This window comes from Pleurodeles waltl, chromosome 10 (assembly GCF_031143425.1).
Source record: "Pleurodeles waltl isolate 20211129_DDA chromosome 10, aPleWal1.hap1.20221129, whole genome shotgun sequence".
Classification (NCBI taxonomy): domain Eukaryota; kingdom Metazoa; phylum Chordata; class Amphibia; order Caudata; family Salamandridae; genus Pleurodeles; species Pleurodeles waltl.
In genome coordinates, this window is record NC_090449.1 from 233,007,101 (window position 1) to 233,030,982 (window position 23,882).

The 23,882-nt window shown below is 43.5% G+C and overlaps 1 protein-coding gene across 1 annotated transcript in view; it reads left to right on the top strand.

The window, feature by feature from the left end:
- VPS35L (VPS35 endosomal protein sorting factor like) overlaps nt 1-23,882 on the top strand; it is a 430,244-nt gene that overhangs the window by 248,566 nt on the left and 157,796 nt on the right. The window contains exon 25 of the mRNA XM_069210247.1: nt 19,431-19,508. Within this exon, the coding sequence (XP_069066348.1) occupies nt 19,431-19,508 (78 nt within the window). The remainder of the gene's footprint in view (nt 1-19,430; nt 19,509-23,882) is intronic.

Sequence of the window (23,882 nt, forward strand, 5' to 3'; positions counted from 1 at the left end):
CTAAAATCATTACATGACTCAATCAGTTGTATGAGTAGATATTCTATACACACCATATAAGGACAAAAGTTACACAGTGTGCGATAGACACTGTGTTGAATGTCATCTAAATCACAATTATTAGGGGAAGGGGCAATGATAGATGTCTATCAATGGTTTGTTGTGAGACTTGCGTAGTTTATAAGTTACATACGTGGACAGACCAATGTACATTGTGTAGAACTTCATGTACACAGTTTGGCTAATTCAATAAAGCTAAATCACTTCTTCAAAAGAAGACAAGTATGGAGAGGATCAAAGAAGTTTTGCTGCATTCAAATCCTCTTCATAGCTCTTGCAATGTTAGTAATACCTCATTTGTTACATTTATATTTTCAAGCAAATCTGGAATTAATTATAGTATGCGAAGGGAAAACAGTCCAAAATTCAAAACTTGCATGGTGTGTCTGCTGGCAGACTCCAGATGGATCTAGTTTATGTGCTGTTCCACAGTCTTGGCATGTCTAGTATATTTTTTTAAGTTGTGTCCAATGATGCCAAAAGGCAATGATAGCAGAGGAAAAAAATGTGCAGACCTTCCATTTGCTACTTTTTTATTTGTGAGGTGTATGTTAACGTATGTTCCTGCGAAAATACACAGAACACAATATTTTATATAGGCTTTTGCATGCACAATCAATTTGCTACTCACATATGAATTGTTGAACCATAGTGCAAAAGTCATAACGTGAAGGTTTGTACAGGCTACTGTCCCTCACTTGCAGACTGCACGCCTGAGTGTTGCAATTAGCTGGCAGATTGTTCTTGCAGAGAGAAGATCTCTGCAGAGTACACTCTGCTGAGCAGTGCACCAAACTGGTGCCAGCATGCCGTAGAAGCAAGTATTTGGACAATGGGTGCCCTTGGCAGCTGATTAAAGGCTTTAAAGCCTTCTAGTTGGTTTGGATACAGACAGAAATGTGGCCTGGCGTATAAACCAGGTTAAATTTCCCTTTTGTCCCGCAGGGCCTAATATTTCTGATTTGTCACTTACCGCAGAAAGAAGTCTCATGTCGGTAAAACACTTGACTTGTTTCAAGGTGAGGGATCAGGTGGCGCATACTGGAGTTCTATCAAAGCGGGCCTCAGAATCTTTTACTTATTTTTTGTAAATCGAGATCCTTTTGGAAAAGTTAGGGAACCTTCAAATTGATTAGGTCTGGAATATAAAGTGCTAACATATGCAATGTATGTCTTAAACAGTCACAGCAGCTAAAAATAGATGAGGTAAATACAATACATAAAAACGTTTACGATTTTAGTTCGAAAAATATACTTGGTGCATTGTGGTTCAACTTTGAGTAGGACATAATTCTTTACTACTCTTTTTTAGTGTGTGCATAGCCACCTGGGCAACATGGCACCAAATTCAAAGGAGTAAAATGTACGAAAAGGGGTGACTGTAGAACGTAATGCAATCGTTGATTAAGCACTTTGCAACATAAATTGTGCAGACCTCCCCTGATAAAAGCAGTCTTTAAAAAACAACGTGTTCTTCAGGATAAACATTCTCTTAAAACAAATATGATCCATTTTTGCATAAGGGAATGGCTAAGCCCCCAATCGTCCTCTGTAACATCCTCACCATTTTTTAAAGTTTGTACCGAGGGTGCATTTTTACTTTATGGGGCAATTTGTGGGGAGAAGAAGAACCCCTCCGACGGCCGATCTGGTGATCCGCTGGAAATTTTGTACAGGATGACCCACCACTAACAATTACTATCATTTTACATCGGTGGCAATTAGACTATATTGTATCCTGAATCACTCTCGTACCACTTTTGGTGGACTACGCTCATCAACAGATACTACAAGAGCTAAGGAAGCTTAAGAGAAATTGTCCATCCTAGATCGAGTAGAATGCCAAAACCAACAACCACACCTTTGCTCATCCTTGTTTGTTCTGCAGTTGAAAGCATTGAGGTATAAGTCTCACAATGAGGAAAGAGTAAGCACATATTAACAACAATTTTTTTCTTTTAGAAACCTGTCCAAAGAAATGTTAAAACACAAGTGTTTCTCAAAGTTGAAGATTAATCAATACACCTAAATGTTCAAAGGACACAAGACCATAGCCTGTGCAGTAGAAATAAAACAGTTGCTCCTTCCGATCATTTAACACAAAACACTTATTATTTGCTGCTACCAGATTGCATGCCTCTTGAATCGGGAGTAAATCCATAAGGGCCATTCCATATGGAACACTGTGGACAATCCAACCCTATTTAATAAATATGCAGCTCTTTGATAGGATGATGGAGAAAATCACTTTAGTTTGTGTGAGTATGTAGCTCAAAGCAATAGTTTTCAGGCTTAGTGTGTCATATAAATTATGCAAAAAAGGAAGCAGGGAACTTTGGGTAGTGCCCAGGTTTGGTGGAGAGCAGCTCCTATATAGAGCACCCTACCACACCATCGACACTCTGAATCTGCTCACCTCAAATGTCTGTTTTTAAAACACTTTAAGCCTGAAAGGGGATTTTTGACTTATACTGGGTGGTCTCTTGTGCCTGGACAAAGCTGTTCTTCTCTGAAGAGCTCTAATAAGAGCAAAACCAGTCCAATGCTGTAACACTGTGCCTTGAGTGGTAAAAGGCTTTTGTGATTTTCCAGCTAAGCACAGAAGGCACTAGCTACTCTTATGCTTGAAAACACTAGTGGAAATTCAGACATTTGGGTGCTCTATATAGGAACTGCTCTCCACCAAAATTTGCTATCTACACAGAGTTCCCTGCTTCTTTTATTGTGATGTTGCCCCGATTGAAGGTGGTTATGAAACGGGTTGGCTACCTGTTTTTGTTGTATGGATTTTAACTGAATAAATGTAGTATTCTTTCACTACTGGAGAGTCTCCACAGACACCTGGTGCTGCTTATTTCCAAGGAGAAGTGATGGGTGTAGGAAAGTCACTCTTTTGGCATGGTTACCCCCACTTTTTGCCTGCTATCAGTGTGCTTAGACTCTTTTCACTTGGATCCTGCCAGCCAGGACCAAAGTGATTGTGCTCTAAATTTGGTTGCCTAGGACTTTTGTGCACGCCACTATTGACATACTGATGTCCCCTTATAAGTCCCTATTGTATGGTACTTAGGTACCCAGGGCATTGGGGCACCAGGAGACCCCAATGAGCTGCAGCATGCATTGTGCCACCCCTGGGAGCCCATGCAAAATGTGTCTGCAAGCCTGCCATTACAGCCTGTGTGAAAAGGTGCTGTATACTTTCACCACAGGTCACTACAGTAGGTCACTGTAAGTCACCCCTATGGTAGGCCCTCCTAGCCCAGAGGGCAGGGTGCAGGTCCCTGTGTGTGAGGGCACCCCTGCATGAGTAGAGGTGCCTCTACGAACTCCAGCTCCATTGCACTGGACTTCGTAAGTGCGGGGAAGCCATTTTACCTGTGTACTGAACACAGGTCACTATCTGTGTCCAGCTACAAAAAGATAACTCTGAACCTGGGCATGTTTGGTATCAAAACATGCCGGAATTATACCCCAATACTGTTGCCAGTATTGGTTGCATGATTCCATGCACACTGGAGGCTCCTTAGAGGACCCCCCCAGTATTGCTCCTACCAGTCTTCTAGGGTTTTCCAGGCAACTCGTGCTGCTGTCATGCCTCAGACCGGTTTCTGCCCTCCTGCTGCTTGACCAGCTCAAGCAGGGGAAGGCAGAACAAAGGATTTTCTGTGGGAGAGGGAGGCAACACCCTCTCCCTTGGAAATTGGTGTTACAAAGCTTGGGAGGTGTAGCTTTCCCAAGCCACCGGTTTGCTTTGAGGGGAACATTTGGTGCCCTCCTTACATAAACCGACTTGCACCAGACCAGGGACCTCCCGTCCCTGCTCTGGTGTGAAACTGTACAAAGGGAAGGGGAGTGACCACTCCCCTGTCCATCACCACCCATGGGTGGTGCCTGGAGCTCGTCCAGGTGGCAATTCGATTCTGCCATCTTGAAACCAAGATGTGCAGAGGCCCATGGGACCATCTGAGTGGCCAGGTCAGGCAGGTGACATCAGTGACCTCTCCTGATAGGCGGTCACTGTGCTAGGTGACCAAACCCCCTTTTAGGGATATTTAGGGACTCACTTGTGGGTGGGTCCCCGGATTTGACATGCAAGACTTCACCAGGACTCCTCTGCATTGTTTACTTCTACTTCTGGCCACTGGAACTGCAACTGGACTCTTCAGGAACCGACAAGACTGCAACTCCCAAGACAACCTTGCCTTCCAACTTTGTTTCTTCGGCTTCTTCTGGCAACTTTAACATTTCTCTGGCTGTGCATCTTCTGGGATCGGCGAGACTTCAGCCTGCACCAAGAAGCAAGAAGGAATCTCCCTTGAAGTGAAGGAGTCACTCCCCTGCATCTGCAGGCACCTACATGTGGCTGCATGGATCTGCTCTCCTCTGGACCTGCATGGATCCTGTATCACAGGTGGTGGTCTGTTATGGTCCTCTTGGTCCTCTCTGTCAGCTGTCCAACTTGGGAGACGGTGAGCCCTTGCCTTTCCTTGCAGGACAGTACCCCTGTGCACCGCAACTCTTGCAGCTACCAAGGCTTGTAGTCTCCTGCTCCAAGTGATCTTCAGGCTCCGAGTAGCACCGGCCACCATCACTCCATCCTGCCAAGCACAGTCTCCTCTCTGCTGCTCCAGCGATGTGGGACTCCTCTCTAGGTGTGCTGATTGGGCCTCACTGCAACTTACTATGCCTGCTGCCAGTGGCTTGTCTGTGGGGGCACCAACTGCTTCTGTTAGCTCTCCTGACTGCTAAGGATCAGCCTGGACTCCCCTCCAAGGGTCGAGTCGCTGGTCCACTTCAGCCTTGCAACTCTTCTTTTGCATCTCTTGAATTTGCCAAGACTTGTTGGTGGTTTTCCTATACCACTGACTATCTGCGACCCGACGACCGACGTAGGACAACATCTGCACCACTCCAAGGACTCCTCTTCAGCTCCTGGGCTCCACAGCTGTCTTCTTCCATCGTTGACCCAGATCTTCATCCACGGAAGGGTTGGTAGTAGCTCCTTCCCCCACTGGGCACTCCATTGTAGACTTGACTCTGTCCCCTTCTTTTGCAGGTCCTCACCTACTGGAATCCATCTTTGGTTTCTTCTAGTCTGGTCCCGTTCTTGCACAATCCTTCTTCTAAGTCCTCTTGTTAGTCCTTGGGAAGGCCAGCTACTTACCACTGCTCTCTTGGTCACTGGGGGTCACTTGGGTACTCACCTCTTGGGGTCCCTAGGTCTTCCAGCTTCCCTTTAACGACTCCATATCCTTGGTGGGGGACTTCACTTCGCATTCCACTATTTTCGTATATGGTTTGGTCATCCCCTAGGGTCCTAACTATTTTTCATTCATTCTTGCCAATGCTTGTTGTCTCTTGTGCCGATTCCTAATTATTACTGTGTGAGTGTGTGTGTGTGTGTGTGTGTGTATATATATATATATGTATATGTATATATATATATATATATATATTTGATGGCATGTGTAGCTGCAGATACCCATGCTTTGCATAAGTCGGCCATCTAGTGTTGGGCATGGAGTGTTAGAAGTTGTTTTTCTTCAAAGAATGTTTTTGAGTCACGAGATCGAATGACGACTCCTGTCGGTGATAGTGTGCATGGGCATCGAGTCCTATGTTAGATTGTTTTCTTTCCGCCGTCGTGTTTGGATGTGTTTCCTCTCGCTCTGGTAGATCTCGGTTCGATACTATCTGAACTTCTCTCTTGTCTTCTATAAAAACATCTATCAAGTTTTTCTGACTTACATTCAAGCCGATTGTAATTGTCGGGTCGATTAAACGCCCTTTTCGGGCAACCACACCCTTCTTGGGCCTACTTTGACTTGTGGTTGTCGAACGATGTCAGGTTGATGGAGCAGACTCCATTTCACTTTTGCCCTCTGTGTCACGCCAAATTTCCATACACCAGTCAGCACTCGATGTGCAATCTCTGTCTTTCTCCGGATCACAGAGAAGAAAGCTGTAAAGTGTGTCGATCCTTCCATTCAAAGAAACCTCTTAGGGATCGAAGAGCACGTCGGTTGGAGATGGTGTCCAAGTCATCGGACCAAATGCCTAACATCTTCGGAGAAGAACATGCTCAAGAAGAGATGACTCAGCAGACTAAGTTTCCATCGCAGACTCCGATTCGGATTGAGTTTCTGATGGTGACAGCCATTCCATTCCAGTGGCGCAGATCCCATTGAAGATGACTTCTTACTTAATACATTAACATCTACTCGCAAAGAGTATCAATGTCTACCTATGCTCCCAGGTATACTTAAACATGCAGAGGACATTTTCAAAGAGCCATTGAAGTCTAGAATCATCACACCAGGCATTTACCACCTGACTCTATGGTTGTCAGTGCAGCAAGGAAAAGGGCAAATAGGCAATCTACAGGAGATGCTCGTCCCCCAGACAAGGAGAGCCATAAATTTGACACAGCTGGGAAAAGGATAGCAATGCAAGCTGCTAATCACTGGAGGTTTGCCAATTCTCAAGCACCTTTAGCAAGATATGACAGAGCTCATTGGGACGAGATGGAGGAGTTCTTACAGTACCTTCCACCAGAAAAGGGCACAGCAGTTAGTAAGAGAGGGGCAGGCTAGCTCTAATAATCAAATTAGATCTGCAACAGATGCAGTAGACACAGCAGCAAGGGGTAGCAATACCAGTGTGGTTATTAGAAGGCACGCATGGTTTAGAACTTCAGGGTTCAAACCAGAAATACAACAGGCTGTGTTAATTATGCCTTTTGATAAGCAACTCCCAGAAGTAGATAGCGCCATAAAAAAGTTGAAAAAAGACTGCTTCTGCTAAAGTTATGTGTGCCCTTTACACTACCCCTACTCGGGGAACTTTTCGTAGGCCCCAGTTTAGAGGTGGCTTTAAACCATCAACCTCAGAGCCGTTCATATCCAAACAGAAACATGGGCCACATTTTACAACAGAGACTCTCTTTCAGAGGAAATAACTTTAGAGGTAGAGGTATACCAACCACCCCAAAAGGCTCCTCCACCTCAACCAAACAGTGACTTTTTACACATCCCCACAGAGCATACATATCCTGTGGGAGGAAGACTGGAAAATGTCTACCAACAATGGCACATTACAACAGATCAATGAGGGCTATCAATTATCTAACATGGTTATTGCCTAGAACTCATCTCTACTCCACCAAACATTCCCCCTCGGTCGCACAGACATTCTCTGGAACATCTAAATTTATTAAAACAAGAGGTATCATCACTTCTACTCAAAGGTACCATAGAGATGGTACCTATATCCCAACAAGGGTCAGGAGTATATTCCCTATACTTCCTTATACCAAAGAAAGGATGGTACTCTCAGACCAATCTTGGATCTCAGACCCCTCAATCAGTACATTCTGTCAGAGCATTTCCACATGGACACTCTACATAACATAATTCCCCAGCTACAGAAACAAGATTACTTCCACATTCCTATACATCCAGCACATCGCAAATTTCTAAGATTTGTAATAGCAGGCAAGCACTACCAGTTCAAAGTACTACCCTTTAGAGTAACAACAGCACCAAGGGTATTCACCAAATGCCTCATAGTGGTCGCAGCATACCTCACAAGGCAACATATACATGTCTTTCCCTAGCTGGACGGCTGGCTCGTCAAAGCCAGCACCATTCAAACCTGTTAACAGCACACACAGTACACAGTGGACATCCTACACAACCTATGTTTCACAATCAATTACCAAAAATCTCATCTGCAACCAGCATAGATACAACTGTATCTAGGAGCAATTCTAAACACTCAATCTGCATTAGCATACCCAAGCTTTCCTCAATCTCATATCTCAACTACAATGCATTTAAACTTACACAGTGAGGTTCATCATAAAACTCTTGGGAATGATGGCATCATGCATAGCAATAGTACCCAATGCAAGTCTAAACATGCACGTCCAAGTGTTACAAGTTGTTTTTCTTTGAAGAAGTCTTTTAGAGTCACGGGATCGAGTCATTCCTCCACTCTGTTCTATTGTGCATGGTCATCGACTCCATTGTTGGATTGTTTTCTTTCCACGGTCGGGTTCGGATGTATTTCCTTTGCTCCGAGTTTCGATTTGGAAAACTTTAAAAAACCTTCCTTTTCGTCTGCATTGTATTGATCGCTTTATTCATCTACCATCAAAACAGCAGTTCCGTCGGAAAACAACTTTGTTCGCCCTTCGGGGCGCATGCACCCAACTCGGGTCTATTCGGGCCGACCGCGAGGAGAGCCTCATGGATCGTACTCCATTCCGATTCTGCCCTTGGTGCCACGCTAAGTACCCATACACAGACCATCATCCGGTTTGCAACCTCTGCCTTTCTCCAGACGATTGGGAGGAAAACTGAGACTCTTAGAGACCGAAGAGCAAGAAGGCTGCAAATGGCATTGAAGAGCGGAGAACATTTTGACGTTACAGAAGAGGAACAAATGCAAACAGCAGTCTCTATCCGAGACACAGAGTCGGAGCAGGAATCCGAGGAAGACAGACCTATCACAACTGGCCAGCATGTGAGTACGTCTGCCTCTGCACCCCCACACAAAAAACAACAGAAGGTCTTGGGTACACCACTGCCGGAAGGCCATGGTTCGGCCTGAAAAAAGACTGTCGGTGACCGACACTTGGGTTCGGCACCGAAAAAGGCCACGCCTCCGACGACTTCAGAGTTGACAAAAAATATTAAAGGCTCCATTTCAGACTCTAGCAGAAAACAACAATTTTCTGAGTCGAAAATTCAAAAAACTGTTTCGGAGCCGAGACCACCTTCATCATTTTCGATACCGAAAAAACATCAGACTTCGGAACCGAAAAAGGCAGGTTATACAGAGGAGCAACGACTTTCCAAAAGACTGTGAGAAAGCCAAAAAACCACTGAGGAAGAGACAGAAATTGAATCAATCCTTCAAATTATGGATGAGAGACAGTCCAGGATACACATCCATAAAGAAACAGGGAGAATCATCACAGCACCTCCTTTAAAAAACAAAGAGAAAGCTGGCATTTCAGGAGGAATTGGACACTGCACAGCCCCCAGCTAAAGTGCCAAAACAAAAAGAGAAGCCAGCACCTCCTCAGTCTTCTCCTCCTCATTCTCCGCACCTACCTATCTCTCCTCACACAAGTCCTACACCAATGCATTCTCCAGCGCATTCTTTTGATTCACAACAAGACACTGTTGATCCATGTCACCTTTACGACCCTGATCCCATCCCAAGCAACGACCCAGACACCTACCCCTCTAAACCATCTCCACCTGAAGATACTACAGTATATAATCAGGTTATAGCCAGGGCTGTAGCCTATCATAGGGTTACAATGCACACAGAACCACTAGAGGAAGACTTTTTATTTAATACATTATCGTCAATCCATTCTAGGTACCAAAGACTCCCAATGTTACCAGGCATGGTAAAGCATGCAGACCAAATTTTTAATAAGCCTGTGAAAGCAAGAATAATAGAATAGAGAAAAAGTATAAACCCGCACATTCTGACCCTGATTACATCACCCATCAGGTGCCAACCGATTCAGTAGTGGTTAGTGCTGCAAGAAAGAGGGCAAATAGCCAGTCCTCAGGAGATGCACCCCTTCCTGATAAGGAGAGCAGAAAATGTGATGCTGCAGGAAAGGGAGTTGCGTCCCAAGCAGCAAACCAATGGAGGATAGCTAATTCCCAGGCACTATAGCTCGTTACGATATAGCCCATTGGGATGAGATGCAGGATATCATACAGCATCTCCCAAAAGAGCACCAGAAGAGGGCACAACAGGTAGTAGAGGAAGGGCAAGCTATTAGTAACAACCAAATAAGGTCTGCCTTTGATGCAGCTGATACAGCTGCAAAGAGTGTGAACACAGCAGTTACTATTCGTAGACATGCATGGCTGCGCTCCTCCGGTTTTAAACCAGAAATACAACAGGCTGTGTTAAACATGCCCTTTGATAAGAAACATCTTTTTGGGCCAGAGGTAGAAACAACAATAGAAAAACTACAAAAAGACTCAGACACAGTCAAGGCAATGGGTGCACTCTATTCTACACCATATAGAGTGTCATTTCGTAAGCCTCAGTTTCGAGGAGGTTTTAGACCACAACCATCAGAGGCATCAACTTCCCAAGCAAAACCAACTTATCAAACCCAGTACCAGTGAGGTGGGTTTAGAGGCACGTATAGAGGACTATACTCTACAAATAGAGGTAAATTCCAAACCTTTAAACAGCCTGTAACACAACCAAAACAGTGACTCCCTCACTCCATTCCACTCCACAAATCTCCTGTGGGGGGAAGACTACAGCAGTTCCACACACATTGGCAAAATATCACCACAGACAACTGGGTGTTATCAATTATCCGCAATGGCTAATGTCTAGAATTGATAAACATTCCTCCAAATATTCCACCAAGGTATCACAAATCATCCCCAGAACATACAGTTCTGTTACAACAAGAGGTTCAATCTCTACTACTCAAACAAGCAATAGGGTTAGGTCCACAGTCTCAACTAGGAACAGAAGTATATTCACTATACTTTGTAATTCCCAAGAAAGATGGCACTCTCAAGCCAATATTAGACCTCAGGCCACTAAATTTGTACATCCTATCAGAACATTTCCACATGGTTACTCTGCAAGATGTTATCCCAGTGCTACAAAAAGAAGACTTTATGACAGCCTTAGACCTCAAGGATGCGTATTTCAACATACCCATCCATCCAGCTCACAGAAAATACCTCAGATTTGTGATACAAGGAAAACACTATCAATTCAAAGTGCTACCTTTCGGCATATCAACACCTCCAAGGGTATTCACAAAGTGCTTAGCAGCAGTAGCAGCCTACCTAAGAAGACAACATATCCATGTCTTTCCATATCTAGACAATTGGCTAATAAAATCAAGCAATCGTACACAATGCCAAAATCACACATGTTACGTGATAGAAACCCTGCACAGCCTAGGTTTTTCTCTAAACTACCAAAAGTCACACCTTCAACCAGCACAAGTACAACTGTATTTAGGTGCTATCCTAAATACTCAACTAGCTCTAGCATATCCAAATACACAAAGGATACAAGCTTTTCAAAATCTAATTCCACTTGTACAACCAAATCAACAATACACTGTAAGATTTGTCATGAAAATCGTAGGAATGATGGCATCTTGCATTGCAATAGTTCCACACGCAAGATTAAACATGAGGCCCTTACAACAGTGCCTTGCACAACAATGGTCACAGGCACACGGTCAACTTCAAGGTCTAGTGTTGATAGACCGCCAGACATGTATGTGCCTTCAGTGGTGGAATTGCAGCAATTTAATCAAAGGGCAGTTGTTTCAAGACCCTGTGCCTCAAACTATAATTACAACAGATGCATCAATGATTGGTTGGGGAGCTCACCTAAACAATCAAATTATTCAAGGGCAATAGGATGTCAAACAGAAGCAGCTACACATAAACCATTCAGAGTTATTAGCCGTTTTTCTTGCCCTCAAAGCCTTTCAACCTCTTCTCAGACAGAAGAACGTTCTTATAAAGATAGACAACATAACAACCATTATCTCAACAAACAGGGAGGGACACATTCATCTAAACTGTCCCTTCTAGCCCAAAAAAATTGGAAATGGGCAATTCACAATCAAATTAATCTATTAGCACAGTACATTCCAGGGATAGACAATCAGTTGGCAGATGTCCTCAGCAGAAATCACCAACAAACACATGAATGGGAGATTCATCCTCAAGTACTTTCAAAAGTGGGGAACACCAAACATAGATCTCTTCGACGCAAGCGAAAACACAAAATGCCAAAACTTTGCATCCAGACACCCACATCCCCTATCCAAAAGCAATGTTCTATGGATCAATTGGTCAAGGATATTTGCTTACGCTTTTCCCCCCTCTCCCACTCCTTCCATTTCTGGTCAACAAGTTGCGTCAAGCTTCACTCAACATGATACTCATAGCACCAACATGGGCACATCAGCCATGGTACACAACACTACTAGATCTGTCTGTAGGAACGCTCTCCAAACTCCAGTGCAGACAAGATCTGTTAACACAAAACAAAGGTCAAATCAGACATCCAGAGCCTAGTGCTCTCAATCTAGTGATTTGGCTCCTGAAGTCATAGAATTTGGATATTTAAAACTCCCATCAGAATGTATGGAAGTTATTAAACAAGCTTGAAAACCCTCTACTAGACAGTGCGACTCAAACAAACGGAAAAGATTTGTCTATTATTGTCAAATCTAAAAACATAGATCCTCTTACAGCATCAATACAAGACATTGTATGCTATTTACTTCACTAGCAAAAATCAAATTTAGCATTTTCCTCAATAAAATACACCTTACTGCAATATCTGCATATTTACAAACTATTCAACATAGCTCTTTATTTAGAGTTCCTGTCATTAAAGCTTTCATGGAAGGCTTAAAACGCATCATTCCACCAAGAACACCACCAGTTCCATCTTGGAATCTAAATATAGTCCTTACAAGACTTATGGGACCACCTTTTGAACCCATGCACTCTTGCCAAATTCAGTTTCCAACATGGAAAGTTGCCTTCTGGTGGCAATTACTTCTTTAAGAAGAGTAAGTGAAATACAAGCTTTTACTCTTGAGGAACCTTTCTTCCAAGTACACAAACACAAAGTTGTACTGAGAACAAATCCAAAATTTCTACCAAAAGTAGTTTCACCATTTCATATCAATCAAACAGTGGAACTGCCAGTCTTCTTCCCACAGCCAGATTATGTGGCAGAAAGGGCTCTACATACATTAGACCTTAAAAGAGCTCTAATGTACTACATAGACAGAACTAAACAATTTAGGAAAACAAAACAACTTTTTGTAGCTTTTCAACAACCACATAGAGGCAATCCTATAACAAAACAAGATTTAGCAAGATGGATTGTAAGGTGCATAAAAACATGCTATATCAAAGCAAAAAGACAACTTGTAATCGCCCCTAAAGCTCAGTCTACACGAAAGAAAGGTGCAACGATGGCTTTTTTTAGGAAATATACCAATGGCTGAAATATGTAAAGCAGCTACATGGTCAACACCTCACACTTACTAAACAATACTGTTTTGGATGTATTATCACAGCAACAAGCCACAGTAGGGCAAGCTGTTCTGAGAACATTATTTCAAACAACTTCAACTCCTACAGGCTAGCCACCGCTATTTTGGGAGGACAAACTGCTTTGTAGTCTATGCATAGCATGTGTACCTGCAGCTACACATGCCATTGAACGGAAAATGTCACTTACCCAGTGTACATCTGTTTGTGGCATGTTGTGCTGCAGATTCACACGCACCCTCCCTCCTCCCCGTAAGCCTGTAGTCGTTTACGTTAACACATTCGTATATATGTATATACATTTACATTTGCATGGACATCTCTTTTTTCACTTATATACTTTATCACTCCTTCCTTTACCCTCTGCGGGAAAACAATCTAACAACGGAGTTGATGACTATGCGCAATGGAACCGAGAGGAGGAGTCACTCGATCCCGTGACTCTAAAAGACTTCTTCGAAGAAAAACAACTTGTAACACTCCGAGCCCAACACTAGATGTCGGAATTGATATGCATAGCATGTGAATCTGCAGCACAACATGCCATGAACACATGTACACTGGGTAAGTGACATTTTCCATATATATATATAAAATAATTATATATATATACACATTTCTACACTTCTTACTTCACCCTCCTGCGGGAAAGCAATCTAACAAAGGACTCGATGCTCCTGTGCACTATCACCAAGAGGAGGAGTCTCTCGATCTCGAGACTCGAAAACCTTCTTCAAAGAAAAACAACTTGTAACACTCTGAGCCCATCACTAGATGGTGGACTTATGCAAAGCATGTGAATCTGCAGCACTTCATGCCACAAACCGATGTCTACTGGGTAAGTAATATATATATATATCTCCAGTTGGGGGACTACCTATAAGTAATCTAGTGTTGTGTTACTGTAATAAAGTACTTTATTTTTGTAACACTGTGTGGTTCTTTCATGTGTGATAAGTTGCTGTGTGACTATGGTGGTATTGTATATGTGTTGCATGTCTCCTAGATAAGTCTTAGCTGCTTCGCCACTGCTACCTCTAGAGAGACCCGGCTTCCTAGACACTGCCTATATACACTAATAGGGGTTGCCTGGAGCTGATATAAGGTGCCAACACAAAAAGTGTCCACCACCCACCAGACCAGCTTCCTACAGTCTGTATACGGACTTCTCAGGTGTCGCTATGTGTTAAAAGCCATAGGTTTTGCCTAAAATAATTTAATGACTCAATTAGTCGTATGAGTAGATATTCTATACACACCAGTCCTCCTTAAATAATGGTGTGGCAAAATAAAGGGGAATGGGAACGCCAGATAGTTGATGGTGAGGCAATAAAGCGAAAGACCAGTTCTGGAGGATTCTGGTAGGCCTGCAATAAGAATGAATTGAGATTGAGACATAAATGTTCTGCCATGCATTACCACACTGAGACTTTTTAAAGGTTTGTTCAATCTTACCTTTACCCGAATCCTCCAGGACAGGTTTTCTGCTTCATCACATACTTGCCTGCTTGCGCGCTGTGGCTGCTTTTATGGTGAGCATTTATTTATAAAGTGCTGATGATCTCCACTCCAAGGCCTAATATTAATCCATTCAATGTTTTTTCTCCTTTGAATATTAGTGCAGCCACTGTGAAGGCTTACTGTGGTGAGATGGAGCATATCATTCAAATAAGTTTTCTGTTTTTTTTTGTTTATTACATGAATCAAGAGGTGATCTGAAGTTTGCATAACATATTGCTCATGGTCAGTTCGGGACACTTTAAAGGTTTGGTTCGTCCTCTGTTTAATTTCATTAGGCGGTATGGACTGAAGTGCTATGTTGGAGACATGTTCTGGTTGGCTGAGGTCAGGCCCTAGCTAGGTAGAACCTACAACTGCCGTCAGGGGTGTGTGATTACACTCTCTGTATAACCTGCTCTCACATTTGGGTAGCTTGGCACGGGGCAGTCAGGCTTACCAAATGGGCAATGTGTAAAGAATTGGCACAGCAGTACCACATAACAATTACACTGAGCAACACAAAAGAGACTTCACACGAGGTGTATGTAAATACAGTTTGTATTCAACACACACATCAACCCACCCACTCGCTCCATACCACTAAGCAGGTGCCATGGACATCAGACAGTCTAGTATACACGCATTCGCACACACTCTCTTCCAGCACCCTAATGCGGTGGTCTGACATTTGGCAGGTGAGTTGTCAATGGGTTCTTAGACCCCTCTTGAGCCCAAACCTTCCTCTACCCTCCAACCAATTCCTGCCCCAAGAGCTAGAGATGTAGTAACCTTTCCCCGGATACTAAGCCGCTCCCGGCCCGTAGTTACACTTATTCAGGATCCCGGGGCAAAGGAGGGGGAAGAAAGAGAGAATGACTGGCCAGGCAACAGTCGACAAATGGAGGTTTGGCCTCAACTCTGGAAGTTCATTCAGGGGTCTCTACACCAGCCATCCGGTGCGGGCCCCAGTCTTCAAAGCACAGGAGGAGGTTCGCCTTGGGAACAAACACTGTTCACTCCAGTCCAATATAGTTACCAATTCTACTCCTCCCAGGAACGGCGGCACCATGTCTGGGGCGCGATGACTTGGGTCGCCCTGGGCATCCCGGTTGCACGTGAAGAGTTACCAGATCCGCACCTCAGTGAAAGGAAGCACAATATCAGGTGCGCAATGACTTGAGTCGCACCAGATGATTCTGATGACCCACAAAGTTATCAGTTTCTGTGCCCTCTTGGTATGGACACAGTGTCTGGCGTTTGATGACCTGAGCTGCACCAGATGATTCTGATTGCACACGCAAAGTGACCATTGCAGTGCCTCCCTGGAACGAGGAACATCGTCTGGTGTGCGATGACTTGAGTGGCACCAGACAATTTCAAACACACGATTACTCCAATCCCGTACCTCCTTGTAATGAGGCACAGTGTCTGGTGCACGATGACTTGAGCTACACCAGACAAATCCTGTCTCACATATAGAGATGTAAGTTCAGCGGTGCCACACAAGCTAGAATGCAACCCTGCTCCAGGTACACCCCCATCTCCGAGGGTCGCACCCATTGACATGAATACCACACACCATGAGCATGTATTCAGGTACCGCATGAGAAAAAAGGGGCACTCTCGGCAAAAGCGTCCACGCCTGGACCCACAACCAGTGAATCCGCTCACTACCAACTAGACACTTATGCTTGTCGTGGCCCTAAAATGAAGGGCCACACTCCTCGAATTTGGGCAGTACTATGAAGGCTCTGCACCAGGCAAATCCAGCCTCCAGGCTCAATGCTTAGTTCTGTGCTCACACCGCTGCTACCTGGTGGAATCCAGCTCTCCAGATGACACAGGTCGAAGGTGTAGGTCCCTCGAAGGTATGGGATCGAATGTACCATAACATCAGAGCCAACTTACAGTACCACTGGAATCCAGCTCTCCAGATGACACAGGTCGAAGGTGTAGGTCCCTCAAAGGTATGGTATCGAACATACCATAACATCAGAGCCAACATACAGTACCACTGGTATATTCCCCCCTGCCCCCCCCCCCCCCCCCCAAGGCCAGCTTGTAGCCATTCTAGATTCATTTGGCTTCATATGATGGAAGGCAGCCTCCACAACAGTAGTACATTCATTCATTCATTTTGTGCCACAAAAACGTAAAAGACCAATGGCAGGATGTAGGCTGTAACTCATCCTACACAACCCATCTCATCCTTTGCAGTCTCTATTCAGACACTGTGAACCCAACTTCTGTGCTTGTCAGTGGAATACAATCTACCTCATGTGCCCTGGATCCACGCCCTTTCATCATCACCATTGTATTGGTTATCTCAAACCACAGTTTGCTCAAAAGCAAATGTCTGATGGAAGCAGGGTCTTTCAGATGAAAGGCTTCCTCTTGACAAAGACCACTAAGTGTGCTAATCACTTGTACCTTTGCCCTCCAATGAGATTCTTCTCATGTACTTCAACAGCTTTATCAGCTTTTGCTGAATCTTATCGTTTTAGAACAACAAAAATCTTAGAATACATGCAGTTGTTTGTCTGAAAAGTTGCCCTGTAAGAATGGAGACTTCAAGCGACTCCGTTGTTGTTATTTGTGGCTCTGTTTTCCAAGACGCATATACCTTTACATCTGTGGCAAATCACTGTTAGGTGTTCAAAATACAGATGTTATAGGCAATGTTAATGCCAGCTGCTTGAAGCACAAAAATGTATTGATCATTTCTGGCCTTCATTATCCCCTTTGTTCTAGAAAAGGAAGATCTCTGGGTATGCAAGGTTATTAAATCGGACTTGGCCCACAATATCTGGACTACCCTATATTCTGTGAGATGCTTTGGGAAGAGGCTGACTGCAGCTTGATATCCGAATGACCTGTTTTATGCGGGCCATTTTATGTTAAATAAGATCAGGAGCTAGGCCCTTCTTTAAATCGAAATCCTTTGATGGCAAATGATTGAAAATATATGTAGTCGAATTAATATTAAAATATATATAAATTCATAAGGTTACCAAAGCATTTGTTCCTGACATTTCGCATGCCTTAATTTCATTTTAAACATTGATAAGTGCCCACTGTCCAACAGATATCAGTAGGATAGACCTTGTTTTTAAGGAAGACAGAAAGAGCACTGTGCAGCGCAGGTTCCCATTCTATCTTCTGCATTGCCATTGGTCAACAGAAACAATTTAAAGTGATCTGCATGGTCCATCATCCGATTGTTTATTGATTATTTGTTTCGATTTTAACCGCCGCTGTCACTCGATTGGTCCCTCAACGACAAAGCGAGCTGGTGGGTGTTCTTATCATATCAACCAATCTTTGGAACTTTGGGCCAGATGTAGCAACTTCCCAAATTGCGACTTGCAATTTGCGAGTCTCTGCGACTCGCAAATTGCAAGTCGCAATTTGGGATGCAGAAAGGTGTCTCAGACACCTTCTGCAAGTCGCTATGGGGTCGCAAAGACCCACCTCATTAATATTAATGAGGTGGGTCGCAAATTGCGGCCCCATAGCGACTATGGGCACTCGCTAACATGGAGGCCTGCTGACGTCAGCAGGCCTCCATGTTAGCGACCTGCTTGTCAATAAAGCAGGTTTTTTTTTTTTGAAGTGTAGCCCGTTTTCCCTAAGGGAAAACGAGCTGCACTACAAAAAAAAACCGAAACCTTTAGTTTCGGATTTTTCAGGGCAGGGAGTGGTCCCTTGGACCACTCCCTGCCCTGAAAAAATAATTTGGGGTCCAGTCACAAAGGGGAAGGGGTCCCATGGGGACCCCTTCCCGTTTGCGAGTGGGTTACCATCCACTTCAAGTGGATGGTAACTGCGACTCCATTTGCGACCGCGTACGCGGTCGCAAATGGAGTTGCATAACACTCCGACTCGCAAATAGGAAGGGAACACCCCTTCCTATTTGCGAGTCGCAAATGCATATTGGGAGTCGGTAACGACTCGCAATATGCATTTGTGCATTGCAAACCCACGTTTGCGAGTCGCAAACGGCGATTTTCGCCGTTTGCGACTCGCAAAAGGGTTGCTACATCTGGCCCTTTATTCCTGTGAATACAAAAGAAAATCTGGATGTTCATCTTGTGTTCAGGCAAAGTTCAAAATGTCTTCTGTTTCCAACTTATTTGCATTTTACATTGTGTTAGTTTTAATAAGGAATGCAATGATTTGTCTCTCTTCAGCACCAAGTGGCCACTTTATTGGTATTACATACGACTTAGAAATAGTCCTTAGTTATGTCATGATAAAATATTTTGTTTACATCTAAAATAGTCTGTGGCTTCTTAAGTCTTTTCCTGCATTATAATGTCATTATCAAGGCATTCTGCAACACATTTTGAACAGGGCATTCTTTTTCATAGCCACTTAGTTCATCATTGCTGTTGCCACGTCCTAGTGTCTGTGAGGAAGTAACCTGTTTGTGTATGAAATCTGCTGCTCCCAGTTCTGCAGCATCTTGTCGGCATCCTGTCTTCTTTGAGGAGGAAACGGGATTTTTTAATATCCGTTTCCATGAATGTTACGCCAGTGACATTAAATGCTAGCTGTTGGGCTCCAATGTGCATCTCTGGGCATCTAAAATCGGTCTATGTCAAGCGTTGGTGCCCAGAGGCTATTTATTTTTGTTATACCATGCTGCTGTCGTTGAGAAATAATTTCCAGTGCAGAACTGCCTATGTATAGCTCTGTTGAACACATGCAACCAGACTTATTCGTTTTTTGCTCAGGTATTTTATTGACTTAATCTGTTCCATTCTTTAGAGTGTGAACCAGTTGGCAATGGAGACCCGGAAAGTAATGAAGGGGAATCATTCCAGAAAGACTGCAGCATTTGTCCGGGTATGTAGTGACCTGCCTACCGTTTGTAGGCCATGTTTTATGCTGGTTGTATTGTGCTTGCTTTAAAGCATACTTGTCTTTTCACTTTGAAGTTGTTTCGCTAGAAAAAGAAAGTGCAGTATTGTATGTTTTTTTCAGTGGTAAGACAAAAATATCTATCCTTTGACCTGAGCACAACAGTTTATAATTGAAATATTCTAGTAGTAGTAGATTGTGTCTTTGTGTTTGTTCATGATAAGATTATCCAATCATTAGGTATTTTGGTTTCTTTTCTACATAGTGGTGGAAGAAGGTAGACTATTCCTCTCTAGCTTGAACAAAGCATGGACCAGGGGCAGCTCCTCCACAGTCGTTCCTCTCCTCTGGCTGAGCCAGCAGATGAAAAATAAAACAATAGCTAGTTATTGTTTTATTTTTCAGCATTTTTCCTCTGCTGGCTCAGCCAGCAGAGTGTACAGGGAGGGGTGGGGCTGGGCCACGGGAGGTGGGAAGAGTGCACTAAGTTCACATGTGTGTGTGACTGGCCGTCTGAGTCCGGCCAAACAAAGATGCACACTTACGTTTCTCCAACCTGGCTGTATACATAGCCGGGTTGGAGAAACAGCACAGACCCCAGGCTTGTGTCTGAGAGGCATTCCGAGCCGCTCAGACCAATCCTGACGCAGCTTTCATGCTATTTCATGCTATATTTAGCATGTAAGCAGCACCAGGATTGCTGGGGAGCCTGTGCTTGTGTTCAGCAAATGCTGGGACACAACAAGAGGAGCAAGGCAGCTGGAGGTGGCGAGAGATGGGCGTCGTAATGGAAACGGTAAGTGTTTTTTTTTTTTTCAAAACGTTGTTTTCCCCGTCATCCCTCCTGCCCCTCCCCCCCTTGACATATGTGGTGCCCGCCGCTGGCATGGACCCTGTTAAAGACGCAGGTAAAGACACATGCGCTCATTACGGCTTCGGTGGTCTTTTTTTTAAACCACTGAAGCCGCTGCAGCCAGCGTACCGTCAGTGCTGGCGGTATGCTGGCAGCCCTATTAGGAGCTTTCTGCTGGGTCAGCGGGCGAAAACAGTGTTCCAACCGCTGGCCCAGCGGAATACTTTCATATTTAGGTTGCCTGGAACATGCTTTGCTTTAACAGATATTTTACATTTGTAACAAAACTCTCAGAAAAGCTTGCCAAAGTATGCGTAAGGTCTGTATTTCTTATTCTCCAAATGAATGTTAGATCTGACCTCTGTTAAAGATGATTAGCTCAAAATATTTTGTCTTTAGCAAAACATAGGAGGCCTAAGGAGACTACAAGCATTTCCCAACAACTTACATGCAGAAATGACTCCTGCACCCACCATGTACCACCAGTCGAGAATTGGCCACACCTGGTGCCCCAACCTTGACAGGCTTTCATCTGATTCTAATACTAGATCAGAGACAGAAGCAAAGATCACTCTTTCGTTTCACGTGTCTGAGTTGTCTAGTCCCCATTAAAATTGCAATCCAACTTCTTGATCGATCAGAACTATGCATGCATATATGCTATGCCACATTGAAGGGTGGTAGTCCACAACCTTTTGGAGAGCATAATAGTGCAATGGCTCTGGGAAGATTGCCGGAACTGAAGAGACCAATACATTCACCATTGGAGACAGTGATGTCAGGGAAAGTATTCATTTATGAAACATGTGAAATTTCCCTTTTCATTGACGCTATTCTGGAATGAGGATACTAAAGGATAACTTTGCCTAAATCCATATGGAAACCTCAGAATTCCATTTATTTGAACGTAAGAAGATTGGATGTTTTTCTGACTGAGGATTCAACCCAGGTCCTGCAATAACTGGGTTGCAGTTGATAGCGGTTGTAACACTAACGGGTCTTGGGCAACAAATAGAATATTGTGCTGAATTTGTCTGAAATTCTGAGATCTTCATATGAAGTAGTTTCATTACTTTTGTAAAGCCCAAATATGCTGATGAAAGTCCAAACTGGACTTAGCCTGATCCATTTAAACTGAAGGGGTTTCCTTTAAAATCACTGAATAGAAATTATTAAATAGGTATCAATTAACATTAAATAAGCCATATGGTTCCCTGTTAATAAGAAGCCCCATTAATGAATTAGAATCTTAATTTTTAAACTGCAAGTTGATTGAAGTCTTGAAGGGGCCTAAGCCGCGCCCTCTAGTAAACAGGTGGCTGAACCTTAATGCAGGGAGATGCATGATTGTAACAGGTCAAAAGTATGGTCTCCAACTTCATTTCAGTAGGATGACTCAGACGGAGGACTGCAGAAACAGCCACCTCTACCCTGCAGATTCTTGTACAATGAGCTGCTTGAGAAAAGAGCACCTACCACCGTTGAACGATGAGCTGCGCAGGCGAGCAGCTTGTCAAATTGAAGAAATGCATTTCAAACGGGAGGGCGAAAAATACTAGAACTTGGTGAGCACACAGAAAATGGTACTATGTATACTCTTGGTTAACAATTAGACCTACATACTACCCAGTAACTTCCCCCAATGTAAAAGTAACAGTAAATAGTAAGTACACCTATAACAATTATTCTGTCTGTGAGCAGCAGGTAAAGAGGACTTATTACAGCCAGCTGTACTGATGGAACTGTGTTACTTTGATCGGGCTACTATTGTCATTGGTTTTTGGTTACACTTTCCAGTGTCTCATGGGAAGTATTATTACTTCCTTTAGTTGGGCTGCTGTTTAATGAAGCAAGGAAAGAAAAGCATAATATGACATTCAGGTCGTGCCATAAAATGTATGTGAATTTGATGATTTGGATTGGGCACCCCAGGGTCTTAGGGAGGTGACAATGAATACAGGTTTCCATCTGATGTACAATTAATTGTTACACCGAATATATTATAAATGAACGAGATTGAAAGCATTCATCGATTTGGATATGTTTCTCAGAGGCTGTTGTTTATTAGTAAATATTACCACATATAACCATAGTGCCCAATGAATGGCTTAACTCAGGAGACAGTGCTGGGTATGTGTAATGAATTGGATGCCAAAATTGTTACTGGGTATTTGGAACAACCTCCATCCACAAATATACAGTCAAATTATTTGTGATACTTAATTAGTGGTGGCTAAGCGTGGTATCATTGATCTGTAGGGAAGCAGGCTGTCTCCTAAATTTCAAGACTCTGGTCCTGATTTTGAGTTTGGCAGATGGATAACTCAGCTTCCTTACTACAAGTGCCATAAGGTATAATTTGTTTGTAATAAGGCAGACGTGATATTCATCACATTTGTGTTGGAGTAACTAGTCCACCAAGCATTAAATTAGGCTGCCATTGTAAGTGAATTTACCATATGGAAATTACCAGATTTGATGCTGATGGAAATCAAGGATGCTTACCATGCCTGTGATATCATAATTGAACACAGCAGAGACTAGAGAGAGAGAGAGATAAAGAGCTAACATTTGAAAGTCGCATTGCAACCGAAATTTCTCAGAATAAATAGAAGAGGACGGGTATGCATAACTTGAGAGGAAGCAAGAGACTGAGTATCCATTAGAAAAATGTTTCTAAAGAGTTAACTTGTTCTTCTAAAGAAGTGTTCTAGCAGATTCCTCATCTAGGAAGACATCAAATAAGTAAAACTAAAAATTAGGTGTGGTGAAAAGAAGGGTGACCACTAGATCAAGAATTAATTGTGAGGAGTATGTTAAACCTTATTTAACCAATTAACTCTGTGGTCAGCCAGCAGGGCCTTGTTAGAAAGTGCAGTAAGACCCAGGTTGCAACTCGACAGATGTCCTGAATTGGTAATCCTATGAACTAGGCTACATGCTTCACCTTTTCTCTCATGTAATGTACTGGGAAGGATGTGTAACTTTGTGTTTCCCGACCTGTACCAACCATGCACTGAATTACATTTCTTTACATCAAGATCTTAACAGGTGATGGAAAAGGCAACATTTGTTTCCTAGTACCCTTACATGGGTGTTCAGTTTTACCATACTTTGTCTTTTGATCAGTATGTTTCCCATGTAGATGTGGTGTGTACCTACCTCCTTAAGCTTGCTAGGAGCCTCACAACGTTATTATCCACTCAGCAGAGAAACTCTCTCATCAGATCACTTCTTAGGCCCTAAATTATTGACTGCAGTGCTGTATAGACCATTGTTCACATGAAAAGACTAAGGGGGTCATTACAACCCTGGCGGACGGTGTTAAAGGTGCGGTAATACCGCAAACAGGCCGGCGGACAAAAAAATGGAATTACGACCCTGGCGGAAACCGCCAACAAAGACAGCCACTTTAACTTTAACACACCGCCCGCCACGGCGGTACAGACAAGCAGCGCGGCGGTTACCGCCAACAGACAGGCGGAAGACAATGTACCGCCCACACT